Below are 22,890 nucleotides of genomic sequence, written 5' to 3'. Positions count from 1 at the left end.
AACCAGAAGGCTTTGTAGCACTGACTATCACCTCTTGACCATTAGATGCTAACAAGTGAACTGACCGCTGAGCACAATCAATTCTGACTCCCCACTTGGCAAGAGTATCCATTCCCAGAATCACATCAATACCCTTGGTGTCCATCACCATCAGATTTGTACTGAACTTTACTCTCCCTATGGAAACAATGACTCTGGGGCAGGAGATATGAGACCTCAATTGTCCCCCAGGTGAAGATACTAACATGCACTTCTTTAATGTGTTAGTACGAATACCATGATGCTCGACAAAAGATTGTGTAATAAAGGAATGCGTAGCACCAGTATCGAACAGCACCGTAGCTGGATATGAGTTGACCATGGACGTACCAATAACCACATTCGGAGACTCGGCCGCTGACTCGGCCGTCACATGGTTCACCTTCCCCTGTCGTGGCGCTCTGGGTTGAGCTGGGCGCCCCTGCTGTCCTGCCTGCCGTGGAGCCGGTGGAAGGCGCTTCTGTGGACAACTTTTGGCATAATGACCTTTTTGCCAGCATTGGTAGCACATGCGGTGGTGGTGAATGGTGTTACTTGGTTGACCTCCATGTGAACTTAGCATCACATCTTGCATCATTTCTGCTGCTTGCTCTTTGGACTCCTTGCAACCGCGTGGCTGAATCACATTCATAGTGATAGTCAACACATCCACATAATCATGGAGAGCTTGATTCTCGACCTGTGTATCTCTAGAGCACTTAGGATTCTTTCTCTTCTGGATGGTCTGTAGCTCTTCGATCGATGGAGAGTCAAGGAAAAGGGAATCTTCTGCTAGCTGCTCTTGATGAGACCTCTTTCTCTTTGTACTGGAGAACAATCTCTGGTTCCTCCTAGTTGTGGCTTCATCTTCAGTCGCACGAACTTGACGACAAGGAACGCCATAGAATTGGCAACACGGGCAAGCTTTCTCACCATCACCCATTGCACTATTTCCAAGGTCTTTTTGTTTTGACGACATCTGAGCTGGGATAAAAGGAAATACAGATTGGTAAGGTCAAGGAAGAGAGAAAAATTCCATTATTTAAGGTTCTATCCTATTTAGACAACACTGCACAGGCATTACTGCTGATAACTCCAGATAGGTGTTACATAAATCCGGGAAAAAGGGAACTGTAGCATAACTCTTCTGACTCGTCTGAGAGATTCTCAAGTTCTCTTGTACTATCTGCAGGCCGGGGTGTCACATGTGGTGGGGAATCCAGGCACGAGTGTGGATGGAGGCACCCTGATGGGGGGAAGCACAGGCTCGGCGCCTCCGGGCGCCTCAACTGCCGCAGCGGTTGCAATGGCGGACAACAGTAGCAGGTACCATCTCAGCATCTTTCATCTCAGTGTGCTTGATTGGGTACCCTTGTTGATTATAGCTTGGTAATGTTGAAATTTTTTGTGTATGGTACACTTTGATTTGGGATCGATTTGCTGATTGCTAGGGCTGAGATGTTTGCACTAGAACTTAAAGTCGAAGGATTTGCTTGCAAAGACTCGAGTGGTAGGAAATCATACACAAAAGGCAGAGTGTTTAAGTGGGAGGTGGAGTATTGGTCACTGACACTAGAGTTGTTGTTGAATCATGTGGCAAGTGAGCTCAACTTGTGCAGTAACCAGACACCCACTGTTTGGTTCTTTGACAAAAGGTTGAATGAGGATTGCAGACTAGTCCATGAGATACAACTGTTAGATTTGTTTGAAATGTATAATGAGGAGAAGACCTGCAGCTAGTAGTAGGTGTATTTGATAATTCAATTTGTGTGGAACATGAGTTTGATGCACTGGAGACTCTTTGTGTGGTTCCTCCCATAGATGCAGCCGAATTAGGGAATCATAGTAATCCTAAACAACTGAGTAGTGCTGCTCCTGAGAATTTAGAGGCAGCTAATAAGGTAGAGGCAGGCAGAGAGGCATCTAGACAGCCAGATATCTTTGATAACGCCGAGGAATATGTGGGAATTGATGATGAGGCCATGTATGGTGAAGTGCCACCTACACAGCCAACTGAGTTTGCACAGCCACAATCTTTTGATGATGCTAACACTAATGGTACTGATGGTCCATCTAATGACTTTGTCCATGTTGAGGCAGAGGTGGATGATGCTGATCCTCTAGAGATCAATGTATTGCATGACCCTGAGAACCCAAAAATTGTGAAGGGAGAGTTGTTTCCTGACATCAATACATAGATAAGCAATTAGACATTATGCTGTGAAGATAGGGTTTGAGTTTGCTACTGCTGGTTACAGAAGTGACAAATCAAGGTTCATAGCAAAATGTGCTGCTGAGGGATGCCCTTGGCGCATACATGCTTCCACTATTTTTGATAAGAAAACTGTACAGGTACATTTCTTTCCAGAGTTTTTATCTATTTATGTTTGTCAACATTTCTTATCAGTTTTTGCTAACATTTTCTGTTGTTAACATTGTAGATTAAAGTTCTACCTGCTGACCACAATTGTCCTACCACCAAGCTAAGAGAAGGAAAAATGGCCAGTCAGGGCTGGTGTGAAGATAGGCTAGGAGATTGGGTTAAGAAAAATCCAACAAAGGGAGCAAAAGAAGCAAAGGACAAATTGAAGAGTGAGTTTGGAATAAAGCTTAAGTACTCCAAAGCATGGTCTGTTTGCAGGTAGCCTTGGAACAAATACATGGCAAGTATGAGGAAAGCTTACAGCTTATTTTCAATTGGGCTGAACAGCTGAAAATAAGTTCACCTGGAAGTGTAGTACAAATTCAGATGGACAGAGTTGGTAAGAAGAATAGGTTCAAGAGAGTTTTTGTTGCTTTGAAGCCATGCATTGATGGGTTCCTAGCTGGTTGTAGACCTTTTGTAGGAGTAGATGCATCTTTTCTTAATAGAAAGTATACTGGTCAGTTGGCTTCAGCTACAGGTGTTGATGGGCACAACTGGTTGTACCATATTGCATTTGGTGTGTTTCCCTCAGAGAATGAGGACAACTAGAAGTGGTTCCTAGAGAATTTACACAAAGCCATAGGAGACCCTCCAAGACTAGTTATATGTTCAGACGCCTGTAAAGGCTTAGAGAAAGCTGTGGGGGCTGTTTTCCCACAAGCTGAAAACAGGGAGTGCACAAGGCACATGTACAACAACTTCATGAAACACTACTCAGGAGATGTTTTCACTGACCATCTGTACCCTGCTGCAATGAGCTACACAGAAGGCATGTTCAAGTGGCATATGAAGAAAATCTTTGAAATTGCTCTAGATGCAATTGACTACCTTGAGGAGTATCATCCTAGGATATGGTATAGATGTGGTTTCTCTGAGCAAAGCAAATGTGATTATTTAACCAATAATGTCAGTGAGAGCTTCAATGCTCAGATCAGGGACCTGAAAGGACTACATCTACATGAGTTGCTTGATAGGATAAGAGAGCTCGTGATGGAGAAAAGGTACATAAGAAAGAAGATTGCCCAGAAATGGGAGGATGGGATCCTTCCTGGTGTGATTAAGGATTTGAACCTTATAAGCAGCAATCTGAAAGTTGTGAAGGTGAAAATCAGTGATGATGACTTTGCTGAGGTGACACTGCTAGATGATTGGAATAATCAGAGAATGCACACAGTTGATCTTAAAAGGTTAGAATTGCCTTCAATTTTGGTTGTCTTATATGCATTTTATTTGGAACTTTTGTTTAAGTACCACATTAAAATACATGAAGAGGACAGAAGATGCTGCCATTAATGAAGCTGGACCATCCAAGGTGAAGAAAAACCCCCAAAAAGAAGGCACCAAAGAAGAAGAAAACCCCCAAGAAGAAGGCCACACCACTAAAAAAGAAGCAGAAGAGGGAAGCAGCTGCTCCTGCAGCAAAGGTTGTGAGAAGCCTCAAGGATCTATTTCCTGATACTTAGAGAACCATATGGGTTCTGCTGTAATGGCTTGTGAAGCTATTCTGGTGCTTTTGGTGTGTAATGGCAAGTAAACAAGCTATTCTAGTGCTTTATGTAGTGAAACAGCTTGTTAAAACATTCTGCCATTGTAGTGCATTTTGTAATCCCCTAATGTAATGGCTTGTGACTCCATGCTTGAAACTCTGAACAAGCTCGAACTGGTTACTTTTGTTCATGAATGCTAGTGACTGTTATATATCATGGCATGCTTCAATGATGACATTATCAGTCACATTCATTCATCAGGAACAACAGATAATTTGAAAATTCAGATTCATTCATCAAGTTGAAGATTACATGAGTTTGCTCATAATACAACCAATAGCTAGACCTACACAGACTGCTGCTATAACAATATAATCCATCTTCATCTTCTGAACTTGCTGCTTTGGCACCCAAAGATTAGCCATAGCACTGTCAAGTCTCTGTTTTATTTCATTCAGTTCTTCCTCCAAATTGAGGTCGACAGACCCATGTCCTCCTGAGCACCAATCCATCTTGGCTCGAATTTGCCGTTGTTGCTCTTGTTTGCGTACCCAAGCTTCGTACTGCGCCTGGGACATGATGATGCCACAGGTTGTTGGGTCACCCTGCAAGTCACAAATCAACCCCAAATCAAAACCCTAGCCGAATGAGGAACATCCAAGAAAATCCAAATTCAACACAAATTGATTTACTTTGCGGTTGTTTGGGCACTTGACGAAGGTCTCCCCATAAGTGGCTCGCTGTTTGCTTACGATTTGCACCAACTCCACTCCACAATTCGGGCAGTCCACGAGAGGGTGCAGCGCCGGGCTCTGGAACCCACTGTTCGCCGCCGAGTTGGAGCCGGCCGCTGCCACTCCCCTAACCTGGCTTCCACTCATCTGCAGCAATGGCAGTAGGCGCGGGCACTGGCGGCGAGATGTGCAGCAGATGGCGGTGGCAATGGCGGGTGGCGCAGGCGAGCGGCAGAGAACAGAGGAGGGGGCGGAGAAGAAAGGGACGGCAGAGAACGTGGGGGGCAGCGTCCCGGCCTTATCCTCTCGTATGGCATATGGTCAAGGGGGGTCAAATACGTATACACAAAACCTGCAGGTGGGGTCGGTCGCAGGGAAACGTAGATCAGGGCATTGTTGAGTGTATTCTAGAATTGTAATGGCAATTTTCCTATAAGCTGAATAGTAATGGCAATCTTCAAAATTTGCAAAATTGTAATGACAAGAAACCAAAAAACCAAAAAAAAATGGTACGAAAGTGTTCTGTCAGCTAAGCTGTTCATGCTTGCCTATGACTTATTAGATCATATATGACCTTTGGCTATGAGTGCCTCTTGTTTTTCCTTTCCACTGTATCTCTCCTTTTGTGCCATAAAGATATTTTAGTGGAGGATATTTTTTTACCCTTCAAAATTTTATTATGCTCATCCATTTACTTTGCAGTGCTCATGTAAAAATTGAAAGTTCCTTATGAAATTCAGGGGAGAAAACCTTTTTATGTGATTCAAACAGTTCTTTAAGTCCGTAACCAACTGTATATCATACCAGTTATACATGAAATGGTGTCTAGATCCTAGTAGGAGAAAATGGAAAGAAACTCTGACAACAAACATGAATAAGGGGATTACAGTTACACGCAGTTGTATTAAGAAAGATATGGGACTTTATTTAAGAAAAAAGAATAACCTCATTTTATTTGAATTATAAAAAATTTGGTCTTACATGTAGCTATATCAGGTTAGCGTGAGGTAGGTGCTCCAACATACAGTATATCAGAACAAATATAGGTTATTTTCTTCAAAAACAGTACGTGATAATTGCAACCTTTTGAAATATATTTCTTGTGATACAGTTCCTAACTTATGGTATGGTGGTGAACTGGTTACTCAAAGTGGCTAATAAGCTAAGACATAAGAAATACCAATTACTGATTACTACCTCCGTCCTGAAATCTACTATTTCAATGGCAGTGCGTGATTATAGATATCACGAGCATGCTTATATCCCGTAAAAATGTGCCAAATACGAGGGTTAAGTGGATGCAAGTTTTCAAACTTCTCAAAAGAGAGCATGAAAGTGGCCAAGTGGGTATGGACCATGCATGTAAAAATCTTCAAAACACTTCAATGGACAACTCGACTTTTTATATATATAAATGGTAAGAGTTATTCCATCCATTCTTCAAGCTCGAAATATTTTAGTGTTACTTTTCTTAAAGTATGAAGAAACTACTTTCTTCATGATATTTGTGTACTCTGAATTTAGGTCTCCACAACATATAAAAAATCATCTCAGAAGAACAACATATTGATAGATTTGTTATGTTCAGATTGTCGTTGCATGCGCTCCAGTCACGCCGTAGATGAATGTGTACACAGTACCACGCTTGCTCCTTTCAAATCCTCTACCTGATTTCATCCCCACCAAAGGATTGAGTTGTGCACGACCCACATGTGTTCTTTGTTCTTGGCGTGGCTCCTCCTTGTGCGTGCATGGCAAGTCCCCATGCCCTCTCCATGTCTATTTTTGATTACCATGCTAGTTTGGTTTACTACGTTTTGTTAAATTAAGCATTACATTTCGCTCCACGGGTCCGTCTTTCTACAAATAAACCGCACAACCAAAGTTGTAACAATCCTTTCTACTTCTGACCGGTAAGTAAAAAAAATCCATCAAGTGTAGTGCATTGTTTCTGGAAATTAACTTGTTAGGTTGTAATTTAGCATCACATTGCCTAGATCTTTCTACACAGCTATATACATTTTTTATTTTTCTACAAACAAACCACATAACAGAAGTAGTGATAATACCCCTTTTTCTACTTCTGATGCAGGTGAAAACCACATAAACTTAACACATTCAAACTTCGCATGTTTCAGATGAACAAAAAAAAGAGAGAAAACGTTATTAGTTATTTCGGTGGAGTGCCATCTTATTACCATGGCATACAGCCATGCATAACCATGGCATCAGCATGAATGAACAAAACTAGGAAGGCCACCCGCGCATTTGCGCGGCTAGATGTTACCATCTCTGGTGTTACATTTGTAATTTTTTATTTTTTTTTATTTCATACTTGTGCTGCTACTTTTTTTTTGATATATAAGGTTACACTTTTTTGTCATTGGCTGTCATATAGTAGCAATTTTTTGTCAACCAAAATAAAATTGTGTTACCGGTGCATTTGCGCAGCTAGATCTTACAATCTCTAATATTGTATTTATAATTATTTTTCTTTGATATATAAGGTTACACTTTTTTGTTATTGGCTATCATATAGTAGCAATTTTTTTGTCAATCAAAATGAAGCTGTGTTACCAGTGCATTTGGGTGGCTAGATCTTACCATCTCTAATGTTGCATTTGTAATTGTTTTTTATATTTATTAGTTTTGCTAGCTGCTAGTTTTTTTAAATATAAGGTTACACTATTTTTTCATCGGCTGTCATATAGTAACAAAATTCTAAGTACTGTAGAGGCAGCAATTCAAAATGCAAGATGAAAGTTATATTTATTAAAATACATTCTCCATCAAAATTTTTCCTTTTTTCCCCTTTTTTGTCAAATAAGTTTCTTTGCAATATTTTTTGAGGTTTTGAATGACATTACTTTGACTGTCCATACCAGATAAGCTCGAGGCAGCTGGTCAGACATATCAGGATGCATTGGTATGCACTGTCTTTTACGCTCTAATTAAATTTTCTTTATTATGTTTAAACACCAGCACTATGACACGTCACTGTAAAAATAAGCTTAAAGGTGGCTAATTGGTATATGAAAGTCAACCTATTATGAAGGCCCATTATTGGATTAATTAAATTAAATTTCATGATATGAATAACAAAAGTTATCACACACATGTAAAGATTATTCTATTGCCTTATTGGTATATGTAAACACCTCCTAAGTACTTTCACTTTAGCGAGCTTCATGACAACGGTCATCACACTCATACGTGATCCAGGTGTTCAAAAGATTTCTGCTTTTTGAGTTTGTAATTTTTTGGTCAATCAGGTTTGCGGTGTAAATCTCATGGATGGTGATGTGATTGTGAGTGGTTCAGATGGGACGCCGACGCTGAAGAGAAATCAATCTATGACTTCAAGACACCAGAATCAAAGCATTAGAGAGGTTGTGTGGTTGAAACAGCTTTGAGGAATCACCGCCGATCAAACAACGGTGGTTTGGACGGCGGTCGCCGTGGCGGCTGTGGATGTCTTGCTTAGTTCCGCGTGACTGGGGACAGAACTGCGTCGGCAAGACACGGCCGTTAATGTCACCTATATATATTTAAAATAAGTAAATATATCTCCTATATATATGGACACGTGATGATATAATGTTGTCTCCTAGCTAGGTAACTTATGCAATCAATACAAAATCTCCTAGCCACGGTGGGTATTTTTATTTTAATTATTCAATAATGATAATGGTGGGTATTTTTTAATTAGACATAGGGGTATTTTAGACTAATTTTTATCGTAATGGCAGTGGTGGGTAATTTTTTTTCTTTTTTTTCTTTGATTAATGTGGGAATTTCTAGGCCTTGAGAGCGAACGTGGAGGCTCCTTTTGTTAGCCAGATAATAAGATAACTAGTGAGATTAGTCTATCAACCCGTGTTCCTGCACGGGCTAGTTAGAGATATCTAATAATTATTTATCTTATGCTCTCTTTAACTAATTAAATATTGTAATCCAGTACTACAAAGATACATATTTATCATTATATAATTATAATAAATGTGATAGGTTTAGTTACTAATAATTTTTTTCTCACTTTGCATCACGCCTCCATATAAGTTTGATATGTGTTTAATTGAACACTTTTTTGAGCTATGTGAACAACATAAAAATTTGTATTCTTATCTCGTACATGAATATATGGTGACAAACACCTTATGGTTAGTATATATGTTTATATAAATAATGACATAAATAATATATTAATAATGATAGGAATAATAATTTAAAATTTTATATTTATGCTCTTTAAAATTTTATTATATAATAACATAATTTTATTTCAGATTTGGGTTTGATTTTAACTTTTATTATGTTATCATTGGATAATATATATATATATATGAAAATTTATGGGATTATTTAATATTATTTTATAATGGCATAAGTGGATAATTTACATGAAGATTAGGGAGTTACTTTAGATTATTTTTTATAATGGCAGAGGTGGGTAATTTAGACACATATTTAGGGGCTACTTTAGTCTATTTTCATAATGACAAATGTGGGTAATTTGTTAAAAAAGATAACAGATCTAATAACTATTATGATTAGAGTTGCCGAATTGATGGCCGGATGTTTCTGATTTTTGTGAGAATTTATAGGGTTTCTCTATTTTTTTAAACTGTCCACCTAGGATTCTAGGTGGCTTCACCTAGAGACTTCAAAAGGAGCCTCCAATTAGTAATAGTAAGATGGCCCCTGTATTTGCGCGGCTAGTATCGAGAATCTAAATATTTATATATATTGGTATCATTATTATTATTATTAAATTTATACTTTTCCTTTAGGTTGTTCTTTTACTATCGCACTTTATGTCTAGTTCTTAAAAGTAATTTAAATATAGATATATTGTCATAAGTTTTTTTGTTAGGGCTCTATTACTATCTCCATTGGTCAATCTCTCTTTTCTTTTAACTTGTTCCTATTCTAACTAAATAACTTTTGCTGACTTTATTTTTTAATCAATAATATAAGTTGATAATTTATACATAACTTGAGGTATCTTTGCAAAGAAGGTAGCTAAATGTATTTTTGATTAATGTTATTTTCGTTAGGCATAGCAATATTTTTGGCTAATATTATCATAATTGTAGTGGTTAATATTTTTTATTTATTTTCTGATTAGCATGATTATTTATATGTCTTGAGACTGGATATATATAAATAAGCAAGTGTGTTAGCAATAGAGATTGGAAAAATAAAAAATAACTTTATCTCGCTTGATTCTTTTTCACAGTACTTCTCCATCGTGTATGGCGCACCTCTGAACGCTTGCTTAATAAACGATTTGTGATTTTTTCCATCTTCGTTATCATATCTTGTATCTTGTATCATCGTGTTTTACTCTTGATTTTTCTACAAACAGACCACATAACAGAAGTAGTGATAATACCCCTTTCTACTTCTGATGCAGGTGAAAACCACATAAACTTAACACATTCAAACTTCGCATGTTTCAGATGAACAAAAAAGAGAAAAAAAACGTTAGTTAGTTCGGTGGCATCAGCCTGAATGAACAAATAAATTACTTCCATGTAAAACTGTAAGAGAAAAAATCTACTGCGGCAAGAAAGTGTAGACCAGATACACCAATTGTATGACAGAGTATGACCTGCTGGAACATGCATGCACACCATTTCTCTTGTTGTCTCGTCCAATGGTTGATGATCTGATCACGCGGCTAGGAATGAAGGAGCTGAGTGCACCGAACTGGACAGCACCCATCAGCACGCCAGCAGCACCCCAAAACGGGCTATAAAAACCAGCATGCCCCGGGGGCCAAATCACACACATCAGCAGCCATAGCAGCAGCAGCAGCACCTAGTAGAGCTCCTCCTCTCGTGGAGGGAAGTAGGAAAGAGAGACTCCGGTCTCTTGAGCCCTAGCTAGCTGGCCGTCGCGTCGTCTAGCTAGATCTCGCTCCTCTTCCCTTTCCTCTCGATCTCTCTCTCCGTCATCGTCGTCAGCAATGGCTGGAGGGTTCCTCCACATGGCTCACCCGGCGATCACCCTCTCCGGCGTCGCAGGTAAACTCGTCGTCGTTCATCCTTGCTTCGTGTTGTGCGGCGTTCTGCTCGTGCACATGTGATTTTCCCCCCTCCTGATTTCTCAAGGCATTTTTTTCTCATGGGATCTTCACGTCACCTTTAATTTTTGTGTTTTTTTTTTCATTCTGACGACGACGCACATCCTTCTGCATGCACGTCCTGCTAGATCTTTTTGTGCACCTGCTGGCCGACATGGCGGCCCTTTGCATCATGCATGATCTCCTTTCGTTGCGAACATGCTAGTCTTGTTCCTTTTCGTTTGTGCCATTGCACTGTAGAGCACAAACCTTTCTGCGTGTTCTAGAGGCAGCGCTCACACAGGACAACGGACAGTCTTGTTGATCAATTGATCATCAGTAGCTTTCATCTTTTTCAGTTATACTACTCCATCTTCTTTAACTTTCAGCGTACGCCTTTTCTTCTTCAGCTGTGATCGATCACCGGCACAGATCATAGCAGCCCTACATACTACTGTAACTGTATTAGCTTCTTCAAAAACCTGACACTGCACCTTCGATCTGTTTCTAGCTAGCTAGAAGCCTATAGCTATAGAACACACACACACACATGCTTGCATGGCCTATCAACTTTTCAACAGAAGAATGGTAGCTAGGAGGGCACTAGATGCATGTTTCTTGAAAGTAGACTCGAGCAGCAGTGTGCAATTGTGCATTCAGGCACGAATTATGAGAGACTGCCAATGCAACAGCCTCACCAACGCACTATCTCAGGATCAGTAACTATATGCGCTCTATCCTTCTTGAAATGGCGATCGGTTGGGCAATGAGGAAGGCGTGCGCCTTCAACCCTTGCCGTATTAACATTTTCCTTATTAACCTAATAACCAACGAACTTTCCAACTGGACGCATTAATTGCTGTGCATCTCTGTCGTCTGAAGAATATTACTGAAAATGTCACTGACGTGTGCTGCTGCTGCTGTTCGTCTTCCTTTTCTGCAGGGAACATCATCTCCTTCATGGTGTTCCTCGCACCAGTGTAAGTGATGATCTAGCTAGATCTGTTTCTAGAATAAAAATTCTTTAATTTCCTAGATCACTTTAATTATTACCCGTTTCAGACTTGATTTCATGCGATCTTGGAGTGACTGATCTTAATTTTGCTGTTGGCGTACGATCGATATCGACCGAGCAGCACGACGTTCCTGCAGGTGTACCGCAAGAAGTCGACGGGCGGGTTCAGCTCGGTGCCGTACGTGGTGGCGCTCTTCAGCTCGGTGCTGTGGATCTTCTACGCGCTGGTCAAGACCAACTCGAGGCCGCTGCTGACCATCAACGCCTTCGGCTGCGGCGTGGAGGCCGCCTACATCGTCTTCTACCTCGTGTACGCGCCGCGGCGGGCGAGGCTCAGGACCCTGGCCTACTTCTTCCTGCTCGACGTGGCCGCGTTCGCGCTCATCGTCGCCGTCACCCTCTGCGGCGTCCCCGGGCACCTCCGGGTCAAGTTCCTCGGCAGCGTCTGCCTCGCCTTCTCCATGGCCGTCTTCGTCGCGCCGCTCAGCATCATCGTCAAGGTGGTCAAGACCAAGAGCGTCGAGTTCCTGCCCATCAGCCTCTCCTTCTGCCTCACCCTCAGCGCCGTCGCCTGGTTCTGCTACGGCCTCTTCACCAAGGACCCCTTCGTCATGGTAATAATTAATCTGATCCATCAGACGATCAGTGATTCAGTTCTCACTTGCATTGAGCTTCAAGCATCGATCGATCACCTGCATGCTGATCGATCGATGCCATTGCCATGGACTTCAATTATATGTATCTGATCTGACCTGCATGCTCTGATCTACCATGTGCAGTACCCGAACGTGGGCGGCTTCTTCTTCAGCTGCGTGCAGATGGGCCTCTACTTCTGGTACCGCAAGCCCCGGGCCACCAACGCCGTGCTGCCGACGACCAGCGACGGCGCGGCGCCGCCGCCGCCGCCCGTGCAGGTGCAGGGGCAGGTGATCGAGCTGCCGGCCAACACCATCGCCATCCTGTCCGTGAGCCCCATCCCCATCGTCGGCGTGCACAGGATCGAGGTGGTGGACGGCCAGCACAAGGACGCCGCCGCCGCCGCCGAGGCCTGCAGGATGGCCGCCGCCAACCCCGACGGCCCGCCGCCGCAGGTCATCGAGATCGTCCCCGCCGCCCTCTGACCCATATCGCCGTCGTCGATCAGCAGCACCCGTATGTACCAGCACGGCGCGGACAGCTAGCAGCGAATGAAGTTTAATTACCCTCTGATCTGCAACAAGCTAAGCAAGCACAGTATCATCGATCTACTACGGGTGTGCCCTGCCTGGTGCCGATTAATTAGTTGGTCGTTTTTAGTTGGCTAAATTCCTTACTCGTTAGATTATTGTCGTCTTGCATGTTACTACTGTGTGTGCGTGTGTGTGTGTGATTAGTTGCCCTTGCTTGGATCGATGTCAGAAGCGATCAGCGTGAGTGAGTGGATTAATTAATGAAGTAGTAGTAGTTTGCATCGATGATGAATCCCAAGTCAATAATAAAGTCGTGGTTAGTGTAGCTGCTATGTTTGTGTGTCTAGGTTGCAGTCTTGTGGAGTTGTGGTCGGTCCTGATCTCATCTGGTGTTGGTAGGATGCAGTATCAATGCCTGCTTTGCTTTGGGATCATGATCCATGAGATTGTAACAGGGCATTTCAGCATTTGCTTTAACTTGACATAATATTCTTTTGTGTGATGTGAACGTGTACGCCCCCTCCTGCTGTCTCTAGTTTACTGCCTTGTCCTGGGCAGTTCAAGAAGCAGCGATCATACCTGTCAAGAACATGAACAGGGAGCTAGGGAGAATGTGCGGCCGACCACCTCCTCGTATGTATCGTTCGTGCGCTGGCCGACGAGGTAGATGCAGCGCCGGCGACGGCTGCCGCGGAGAGTGAAGCAAACAGCCCGCGCGGCGGCATGATGGCTCCCGTCCCCTTCAATTTGCTGGCTCGGCCGATCGCTCGCTCGCTAGCTTTCCACTTGGGCGTTCATGGCTCGCGCGCCCCAGGCCGGGCGTCCGCCCCAAGACGAGACGGCTCGATGGGGGACACGCGTCGGCATTGTCGCACCAGGGGCGCGCGCCCGAGAATTTTTTTTCTCTCCCGGGACTGGGAGTTCGTTTCGTTATGAATCAGGTTGAATTGGTGATTGGTACCCTGTCCATCCAATCCTATAAATTAGATTTTTAATTCTTCGTCCTCCATCCACACGCAGGTTTCTACCCGCGGGATCCAGTGCCAAGATGGCGACTCGCCGCTTGTTTCAGAGATCGACGAGCCTACTCGGCGCTCATGCGTCTGCCGCTAGGGCCGCCGCCGCCGCCGCCGCCGCTCCGGTACGCACCAACCTCCACCCACCCCGTGATCCCGACTCAACCTCCGCCTCGATCTATCTCCGCCCGGCCGCGGGCGGCGACCATGGCTCGATCGACCTCCACCCCATATCCTAGCCCCTCCTTCCATCACTCTGTTCTTCCTTTTCGAAACCGAAACTATATCTTTTTAATGTTTTAAATCGCGGGCTATACAACTTAGCGGAGACCCTTCAAAAACGCTATGGGTGCTATAGCGTCCGCTATAGCGGCGCTATCCCATTTAGCGAATTACAAAAAGATAAGATAGACCATATTTTTGACTGGGGACGAGGGCAATGTCCGTGGATTAGGGTAGCAGGGAACGATAGACACTTCTAGTAGCTGTTTTGGGCTGGTATTGGGTTGAAGATGGGCTGGAAATTTACTCAACTTCATATTTTGGTCTGCAGCTACCCATCCGGCCATAGCGGCGCTAAGCGCTACAGATCGATATGCAATTTAGCGGTGCTAAATTTCAAGATATCGGCTTAGCTTCAATATCGGCATTAAGTGTTGTATCGTAGCGTCATCCCCTCCAAAACGCTATAGCGCCGCTACATTAGCGCTATAGCCCGCTATTTTAATCATGGTTTTTATAGAAATTAGAGGGGTTCCTTTGTTCCATAAAAATCATAATACTCGCAAGAATGAACCACAAAATCAAGTTCCATCAGCAGAACATTAGACTGATGTGACATTGTGAACAAATACCATGTCTACTACAGATGCCATTACAAGCAGTGTCTCTTTCAGGAGCAACGGAGCATTAACTGATCGAGTGGTCAGTAAATGACTCCACTGTCACCCAACGAGCAGGCCACCCACATAGTCCTAGGAGCTTGAGCACTTTCTGCTGCAATTCCTCAGTATAAACTATAAGATCCACTGCCAGCAGCAGTATATCCTTGCACAGGCTTCCCCATGCATCTTTTGCAAAAAATTCCTTGCACACGGCACATTATTTTTTTTCTTATTGTATATATATCCCTAAAGTTCATCTTTTAACTTGTAAGTTGTTCAATTTATACTTTTATTTATACAAAGAAATAAGAGATTCTTAAAATCCTCAGCGATCTTTACTGTCGAGCACTCGAGCTGCTGTTCATCCAGGCATGGCAGTTCCCAATAAATTCCTGGCTACCAAAAAGAATATATTTGCCTCACATGTTAGTCTCCACATACTAATCAGTTTGTATCTCATTTTTACTTGACCACAAGGCCAAGTGGACAATTTCTTTATTTGTGGCGATCCTATAGGTATCCATCTTTGAGGATTTAGGATTTTAGTGTGACAAGATTGCATCAGTACTCTTCTCTAGGTTGGGAAAGAAATATATACCTCAAATGTGTGTTCTGACTTCTGTACTGCCTAACACAGCCTGCAAGGTACTTCAACATATTCCGATGCTCCCATGCTGATGCTAAAACAAGCTTGACGACAATTGGAATGCCGTCAACTATCATGAACGGCATGAAGCCAGCTTTTCTCTATTTTGCTAGAGGAGTGAAGCGAACATTTTCGTCGAGTGCATCCAAATCCAACAACCACAAATTTGCTATGGAAGCTGACATGGCTGCACGGCAAACCCAAGATGCAGCTTGCAAACCAAAACCATTATTGTAAGTCGTAATCAAACTTGACTTGATCTGTTGGAAGTATGGGTCTATCTGGTTGAATCATGCTGCTTCTTTTTTTTTATGAATCTAGCCTTCTGCTAGTGTGTTTTTTCTAATTAAATGCCCTTGGGTGAATTTTGTCATCAAAGTTGCTTTTTATCTTTTGCTAGCTAAAATATTGGTCACTCTAGTTTCCCTTTTCCAAAAAAAAAGGCCACTCTAGTTAAATCTCATCCCTTCCCTACCCAAACTTGTTTGGGAACGTATCATGTGCAAACCAACCTCTCCGTGCAAACTATGAAAACTTCAATCTGAGTCATTGGATCAACATCCAAGGGGTATGGGGAATTAGGTAATTTTACAATCTGGACCCGCCTTTGGATTGGGTAATCACACTTTTGCAAATCCCCCCTCCCACCTCTCTGCGTCCCTCCCCTTGGATGTTGATCTGATGGCCCAGATTGAAGTTTTCCATAATTTGCACGGAGAGGTTGGTTTGCACCTGATATGTTCCCAACTTGTTTAGACTAAAGTCTTATTGCTGCTGTTAGAAAGTTCATCAGGTCATAAGGGAAATCTTTATGTCTACGCTGGAACATAACGTGCAAGAAAAAAAAGTTACTGGCTTGTAACAAGAAAAAATTGGAACATCACCATGAGAATGTTAAATGACATTTTTTGGTGAAAACACCTGGTGCTACCTAGGCTAACCGTCACGTTCTCCTTTGCAATAATGAAAAAGAAAAGCCCATCGTTTTACCCTTTTGAGTTGGGAAACTTAGTCAAAAGCATATGAAGTTGAAGTGAATTTCGTAAATTTTGTTTGTTTCATATTTGTTGCTGGAATTATTGATGTTAGATTTCTTTTTCACAGTAGCAAGTTTGCAAAAATGGAACAAGTAGCAAGCACGGCATTTTATTCTTTTGATGACACGTGCAGCCCAGCACCTTTTTTCTCCGATTTGCATTTATATGCAAAGAAAAGGCCATTGTGTCAGCAACTTGCTGCTAATACTAAATACGCAAACTAAAATTGGGCTGTTCATTGATTTCTAGTTGTGTCAGCAGCTTACTTCAAATTCTTCATATGCAAACTGAAATTGGTATGTTCATTGGTTCCTTATGTGCAGGGATAAAAATATAGACAAAGATGTGGATACTATTATAGCCTTGATGGCATTTACTTCTGTTGGTGTTCTCTACCTCGAGAGCAAAAGGAGAAACAGCGGTTCAAGTCGTTGCTTAAACTGCCACAACTGCCCGTGCCCGGGTTCAAATCCTAAGGTTCAACAAGATTAGGAGCTTCAAATACTATGAGGCGGCTGTGTTATGTTTTGTTGGACAAGACCATCCGTCCATCCCTCTGAATTTCTGTTCTTAATTTAAGGCTCCCAATGCCAGCTAATGGCAGAGGGAAGGTCTGGAGGTCCTGGAAGTAGTGATACTTGCGTGGTCACTATTTCCTGATGCGTGCTTGTGATCAGTATTTATTAATCTATCCACTGAATGATATCTGGCCCTACGATGCATACATGCTGCAACAGAACGTTGTTTTGTATGCATGGTTCCTCGTTTGGAAGATAGCCAGAGGCCTGAGTCCTTGCAAAGTGTCTGCACATATGACGTTTGTTGTGTTAATATAGCAGCAAAGGGCTCTCACAACTGCAGGTCTGCAAGCAGACCGCAGCTCCCAGAAGTCCAGACCATCAATTTCACCACACAACAATGAAAGATTAAGCTAGTCACTACGCAATTTCACGTAGGAAGCATGCCAGGATTAAGTACGCTACGCAAGTAGTTCGTATGGGATAGAAACATGTACTGCAATGAAAGTAGTATCCGTATCCATTTCCTTTCCAAGGATAAAGCTCGTGGTGGCCAGATCGAACGAAACATACAAGTGGGAGTAGTTTTAACACAAATAGCTCCACAACCCAATAAAGTGTTGATTCCTAGTGATATCCCATTCCTAGATGTTTGGACAATGCTGTCGAAAATTCAGAACTGTAACTCTTAAATGTAGAATTGGTATATCAAAGCTCATCATCAGTGTGAAAAATATTATATGAAATCCAACACTAAGTAACATAATATGCTCACAATTGACATGCTTCCAGGGCTACTTTGACAACAGGAATCTAGGTTTTGCTTATGATCACAAGTGCAGATGTTGAACATGAATTCTCTGTTCTACCAGAGTATCAACTTGCTACACAGCCAAGGTTTTATATGCCCTTTTAACAAACCATAGTGTACAAATCGTGTTTTCTCATGTTGTTAGAAGATCAGACGGACAAGTCACCCACAGAAAAAACTCGTGTGGCCTCTAATCAGTGAACAAATGTGTATCAGGTGAGAGGTTTTGCTTCCTCTTCTGCATTTGCCCCTCGTGTTATTCCACATGAGGTTGAAGATGGATTGACCGAATCATGCAGTACTAACTGAATATCACGGCCTCATGTTTCTTGAATGATATTCCATGGCAGTCATGCCGTTGACGACGAGGAACCTTTATTATCACTAGACCCGTGGACCAAATTGCCAAGGGTTTGAACAATTTCTCCAATCTCAGGTCGATCAACATCATTTGTCATAGTGCACATCCACGCGGTAGCAAGAGCCTTGTAGAGGTCATCAAACTTGGGTGCACAGCCAGGTAACATTGGATCAAGTAGTTCCTTGATATTGTCTGGATTTTCTAACTTGGATCTAGCCTGCAAAGGTGTTATTTGTGAAATGATTATCTAGGAGAAATGAGATCAGGTACTTGAGACAAAGTGTAGTGGTTTACAACTGGGCGCATCACATCTCCAAAACGATGAATAGCTAATAGTATCTGGTACCAAATAACCCTCTCCGACAAGTAAAGCATGATCTTATTTTAGACTATCCATATATTTGTGATGCTTCCAAATGAGCTGAAGCCTCTCTTCCAAGTAGTTCCTGACAGGTCTTTTAAACTTTCTGCTCCATGCAAAAGTGTTATTTGTGAATGATGACCTATAGATAAGACACTTGCTGCAAAGTGTAGTTGTGTACACAACCAGGTGTGGCACTCTTCCAAATATGAACAGTATATGTACCAATAGCTATCTTCGGTATTGTTTGTCTTCAGATAAGTAACAGACAAACCACATACATGTCTAACATGTCCAACAGTTTATATATCTCCATTAGTTCCAGAAATGATGTTTCAACCTTAAACTGTCCATAGATTTGTTGGACTTCCAAATACAGTCAAACGAGTCACTACTCCAAAACTTGCTCTTAAATAACACAATAAGATCCAAAACTTGCCTTCTAATCCCATGACAAAATGGTCAACGAGTTAGGTACCGGGGAAGACAATTGAAGAGGGAAAAAAAGGAAATAAAAAAGAGTTAAATATATTGCTAGAAACAAGAAACGTACCCAAGAAGCTAGATGCTGTTCTTCGTCTTGTCTCTTACTATCCATGGCTTTCCGTCCAGTAATGAGCTCCAAGAGCACAACCCCAAAACTGTAAATATCTGACCGGATTGACAGGGATTTACAAAAGGCAACCTCTGGGGCCATATATCCAAATGTTCCCACCTGTCCAGATCCTGCGCCCCCAGCTGGGGCAATTTTAGCAGACCCAAAATCAGAAACCTTTGGCTCAAAGTCCAAGCATAATAAAATGTTGTCTGATTTGATGTCCCTGTGAATGATTGATGGATTGACTTGGAGATGGAGTCTCTCCAGAGCCTTGGCTGCACCAAGGGCAATATTCATTCTTTTCTGCCAGTCCAAAGCTGCAACAGTTCAGTTCAATTATTAACAAAACTTGAGCATTAGAGCTTATAGTAAATAATAAATCCAGAAAAGCATATGCACTTAGCATATACTTCAAAAGCAATAATCATCAAAATGAGAAAATAGTGGTTCCTCACATTTTTCTGTGATATACTACATCCTCAGGTTCACGCTAACATGAACGGGGTTGCATTTTTACTTCTGGAGCCACATTTTTCCTAAAGAAGCGAACAAAGTTTCGTTTTAAAGGAGTATGGATTATACTTAGCTACTATTTAGCTCGCAAAACTAAATTGACCCGACACGTGCATTCTGCAAAATACAGAACAAAACAGTACAAATAACGAAATGGTTCAAAATTGTAGAATATCAATATATTGCCCTTGAGTTTATGTGGCAAACAGAGCAATCCAGAAAATGAAGGAAGTGTCTGCTTTTCAATAAAAAAGCTGCACAATGGAAGAGACTGTTGGGGTTGCCTAAAAGATCTAAGCAATTATGGGAACTTAAATGTTGTGATAATTCTGGAGTTAATGGATAAAAAAAAAACCTTTGGGATTGGGTGATCTCTGCTCATTTGCTATTTATCAATGTGTATTCTCTTGTCTCATTTTTGTACTTTAATCACTATAAATTTATCTGAGAGTTGGTATCTCTTTATTGGGACTGTTCTGTGTAGCCTGATTGCTTCCATCAAATCATATCAATTGTTAGCCTCGCAACAAATGTGCTACTTGTTGATCTGTTTAGCAGCCAATATCATTGGCAAGACACCAAGGCCCTTCTTGATTGTTTTCCTAATTAATTATAACAGATAGCCCATTCATGGTGGTCCTGAAACGTGTCCGCATTCTCATCTAGGTCCATGACCTCTCATAATGCATATCTATGTCCCAGAACTTGCTAATTGTACCGCACATGATCCAAATCACCCAAATCAGTACTAATCCACTTACATGGCACGCTGAGTATGGGAGATACCGAGATAGGAAGAGAAATGAGAGAGAAGGAAAAGATAGCCCATAAAATTTGGATCCCAAATATCCACGTCCACATAGGTGAGCAGCACCACGTAGAGGTGATTTAGATCTTGAGCAATGTTCTTATGGGCCTAGGCGTCGCCTAGGCGACAAGGCGCTCCCCTATTTTGGCCCGCCTAGGCGTTTTAGCCCACCTAGGCGTCGCCTTAGCCCGCCTAGGCGGCTAGGCGGTGGTGACTCGCCACAACTCGCCTTAACGCCGTAAGAACATTGATCTTGAGGGATACAATTAGCAAGCTTAGGGACATTGATATGCATTTTGAGAGTTTGTGGACCTAGATGAGAATGTGGACAAGTTAAGGACCGCTAGTAAGTTTCACTCTTAATTATAATCAAGTACATAAGCAACCGAGTCTTATCAGTTTGTATAACTAAAGGATACATAGGTAGCAGAGAAGAGTGCAGGGATGGGAGAACTAACCAGTCAAATTTTTACGCAGAGACCCCCAGTAAATATATTCATACACAAGAAGTCGTTCACTTTCCTCAGAACAGCAACCAATTAGCCTCACAATGTTAGGGTGGTTAATTGAATTGAGCACAAAGACCTCCCTAAGAAACCCTCTTTGCAGATGGGCAGCTGTATGTCTAGAAACTCTAGCAAAGCTCAACCGCTTGACAGCAACCTGGTAAGGTTCAAGAAGATAGTGAACTGTTATAATCTGGAAATATAGTAGTAACCATCCAAAACAGGTAACAAACTATGGGTACAGAATCCAAATTTGGTATTGTTTGAACATAGGATTTTCTTGTTCCTATCAGACAAATTGAGGTTTCTTTTTTCTGTTTCACTGTGGCAACTGCAATAACCCTGCATATGCTATTCCTAACACGTGATATGTGTTGCTGGTCAAGTTCAGCGATTTCATCATTCAATACAAGAGGACTGCAGGAAAAAAAATCTCCTTAATCAGCTTAATGGTGACAATGTTTTAAAATGTATGCATTACTATTTACTATGATATGTAGCAGATTGACCTTTCCAATCCCGGGCAAGTGGCCTTCATAGACTTTGGATGAGCCTCCAGAGCCTATCAGGAGGATTTCATTGAATTTAGCGGTTGCATCAGATAGCTCTTTGAAGCTAAACGTTTCCACATTCAGTGTGAATCTTGTATGCTCATCATCTGATCCTGTTGACACTACTCAAGACAACATATAGTTAGCTTCAAATCGAGCTTAATAACTATTATTAAACAGTCATCCAGAATTGCAGATTCAACAACACTAGGGATCTTGACTAGTCCAATAAAAATAGAATTGAGTATTTGCTTCAGTGCCCTCCCAAAAAATCAATTGCAGAATTAAATCCAGGGAGGACTTGAAGTAAAGAAGACACAAGAACCATATCAGTGTAATTCTGCATAAACAATTCATCCACGCTACGAGTTGGAGAAATCAAGAACAAACAAACGAACCATCGTTTAGAAACCATCCAATCAGCACGCATTTCTTTTAAAAAGCAAAGAAAACGGAAAATCAAGAATCCCACTCAGCGACGTGCATTTCTTGGAACGAATCAAGACTGGTAAATCAATCTGGCTTTTTCTTCTCCAGAATGTGAGGGTACACGTACTAATTGGTCGCTTCTGCAAACAGCTCGAGACTAACATTGCACAAAGGAATTCAAGGACCATAGGAACTACCTAAACTATCTTCAAACAAGAACGCGCGTTTGACGATAAACGGAAAGGAAAACATCACAGAAAAGAAAACCAAACAAAGAAACCAAGAAGTCAGACACGAACCCCCACAAATCCCCCAGAAATGTTGCCCAAGAAAAGACCCAACCTGCTGTTCTGGCCGCGGTGTCCTTCTCTTTCCCCTTCCCCAAATCTTTCAGATTGAAGAAGCGGCGCACCCTCTTCATCCTATCTCCTGGAAAGGGGGGGCGAAAAAGAAAAGGAAAGAACCCAAGAAAATCATCAGCCAAATCGAACCGGGTAAGAAGAACTGGTAGACCTACGGAGTTGGAAGATTCGGGGCAACCTCAGAGCAAGGAACAGGTTCTTGGGGGGTGAATCGGACTCGCCGCTTGCGGTGTGATCGAGAACCGAGGTCGAGGGAGACGGGCGGGGGCGGAAGCGAGAGAGCTATGCGAGTAGAGCGCGCCGGCGCGGGCGGCGCCTTTGTCTTGGCGGAAGGGAAGAGGGGTATTCCAGAAAATGAAACGGAGAAGAGGGATGGATGTGTAAATATATATAGGGGTCGGATCGTGGGATGATGCATCTGTCGGCGATTTACACGGAAAATGAACAGCGCAGAGTTTTGAGTTAGGACCCGACAAAGGTTCATTTTGCATTAGTTAAAGAATTAATAGGTCCTTATTAAATTGGATGGGATTTTTTTTTCATTGTAGAACAGTCATGTGTGCGATTCATTGGC

The 22,890-nt window shown here is 42.1% G+C and overlaps 2 protein-coding genes across 10 annotated transcripts; one reads left to right on the top strand and one right to left on the bottom strand.

Moving 5' to 3' along the window:
* Window positions 1-10,441: 10,441 nt before the first annotated feature.
* LOC120713000 (bidirectional sugar transporter SWEET11-like) lies at window positions 10,442-13,417 on the top strand. The gene is made up of 4 exons (XM_039998956.1): window positions 10,442-10,693; window positions 11,675-11,711; window positions 11,868-12,360; window positions 12,526-13,417. Exons 1-4 carry the CDS (start codon window positions 10,636-10,638, stop codon window positions 12,865-12,867), a joined length of 930 nt encoding a protein of 309 aa, XP_039854890.1. The 5' UTR covers window positions 10,442-10,635; the 3' UTR covers window positions 12,868-13,417.
* A 4,281-nt stretch (window positions 13,418-17,698) lies between these two features.
* Window positions 17,699-22,675, bottom strand: LOC120712998 (probable serine/threonine-protein kinase PBL7). Of its 9 annotated transcripts, none has more exons than XR_005691139.1 (7): window positions 22,495-22,675; window positions 22,297-22,383; window positions 21,484-21,647; window positions 20,927-21,131; window positions 19,603-19,683; window positions 19,103-19,464; window positions 17,699-18,991 (listed from the first exon to the last, which is right to left on the bottom strand). XR_005691139.1 is itself a non-coding variant. In XM_039998954.1 (6 exons), the coding sequence occupies exons 2-6, from the start codon at window positions 22,373-22,375 to the stop codon at window positions 18,959-18,961; spliced, it is 843 nt and encodes a 280-aa protein (XP_039854888.1). In that variant the 5' UTR covers window positions 22,376-22,383; window positions 22,495-22,675; the 3' UTR covers window positions 17,699-18,958. The 9 variants fall into 9 exon arrangements, 7 of the variants coding, with proteins under 7 accessions (XP_039854888.1, XP_039854889.1, XP_039854883.1 ...); XR_005691138.1 differs by lacking the exon at window positions 19,603-19,683 and having other exon boundaries at window positions 17,699-18,405; window positions 18,483-18,991; XM_039998954.1 differs by lacking the exon at window positions 19,603-19,683.
* Window positions 22,676-22,890: the final 215 nt, after the last annotated feature.

This window comes from Panicum virgatum, chromosome 6K (genome assembly GCF_016808335.1).
Source record: "Panicum virgatum strain AP13 chromosome 6K, P.virgatum_v5, whole genome shotgun sequence".
Classification (NCBI taxonomy): Eukaryota; Viridiplantae; Streptophyta; class Magnoliopsida; order Poales; family Poaceae; genus Panicum; species Panicum virgatum.
The sequence above is the reverse complement of the archived record's forward strand: the minus strand, read 5'-3'. Positions and strand labels throughout refer to the sequence as shown.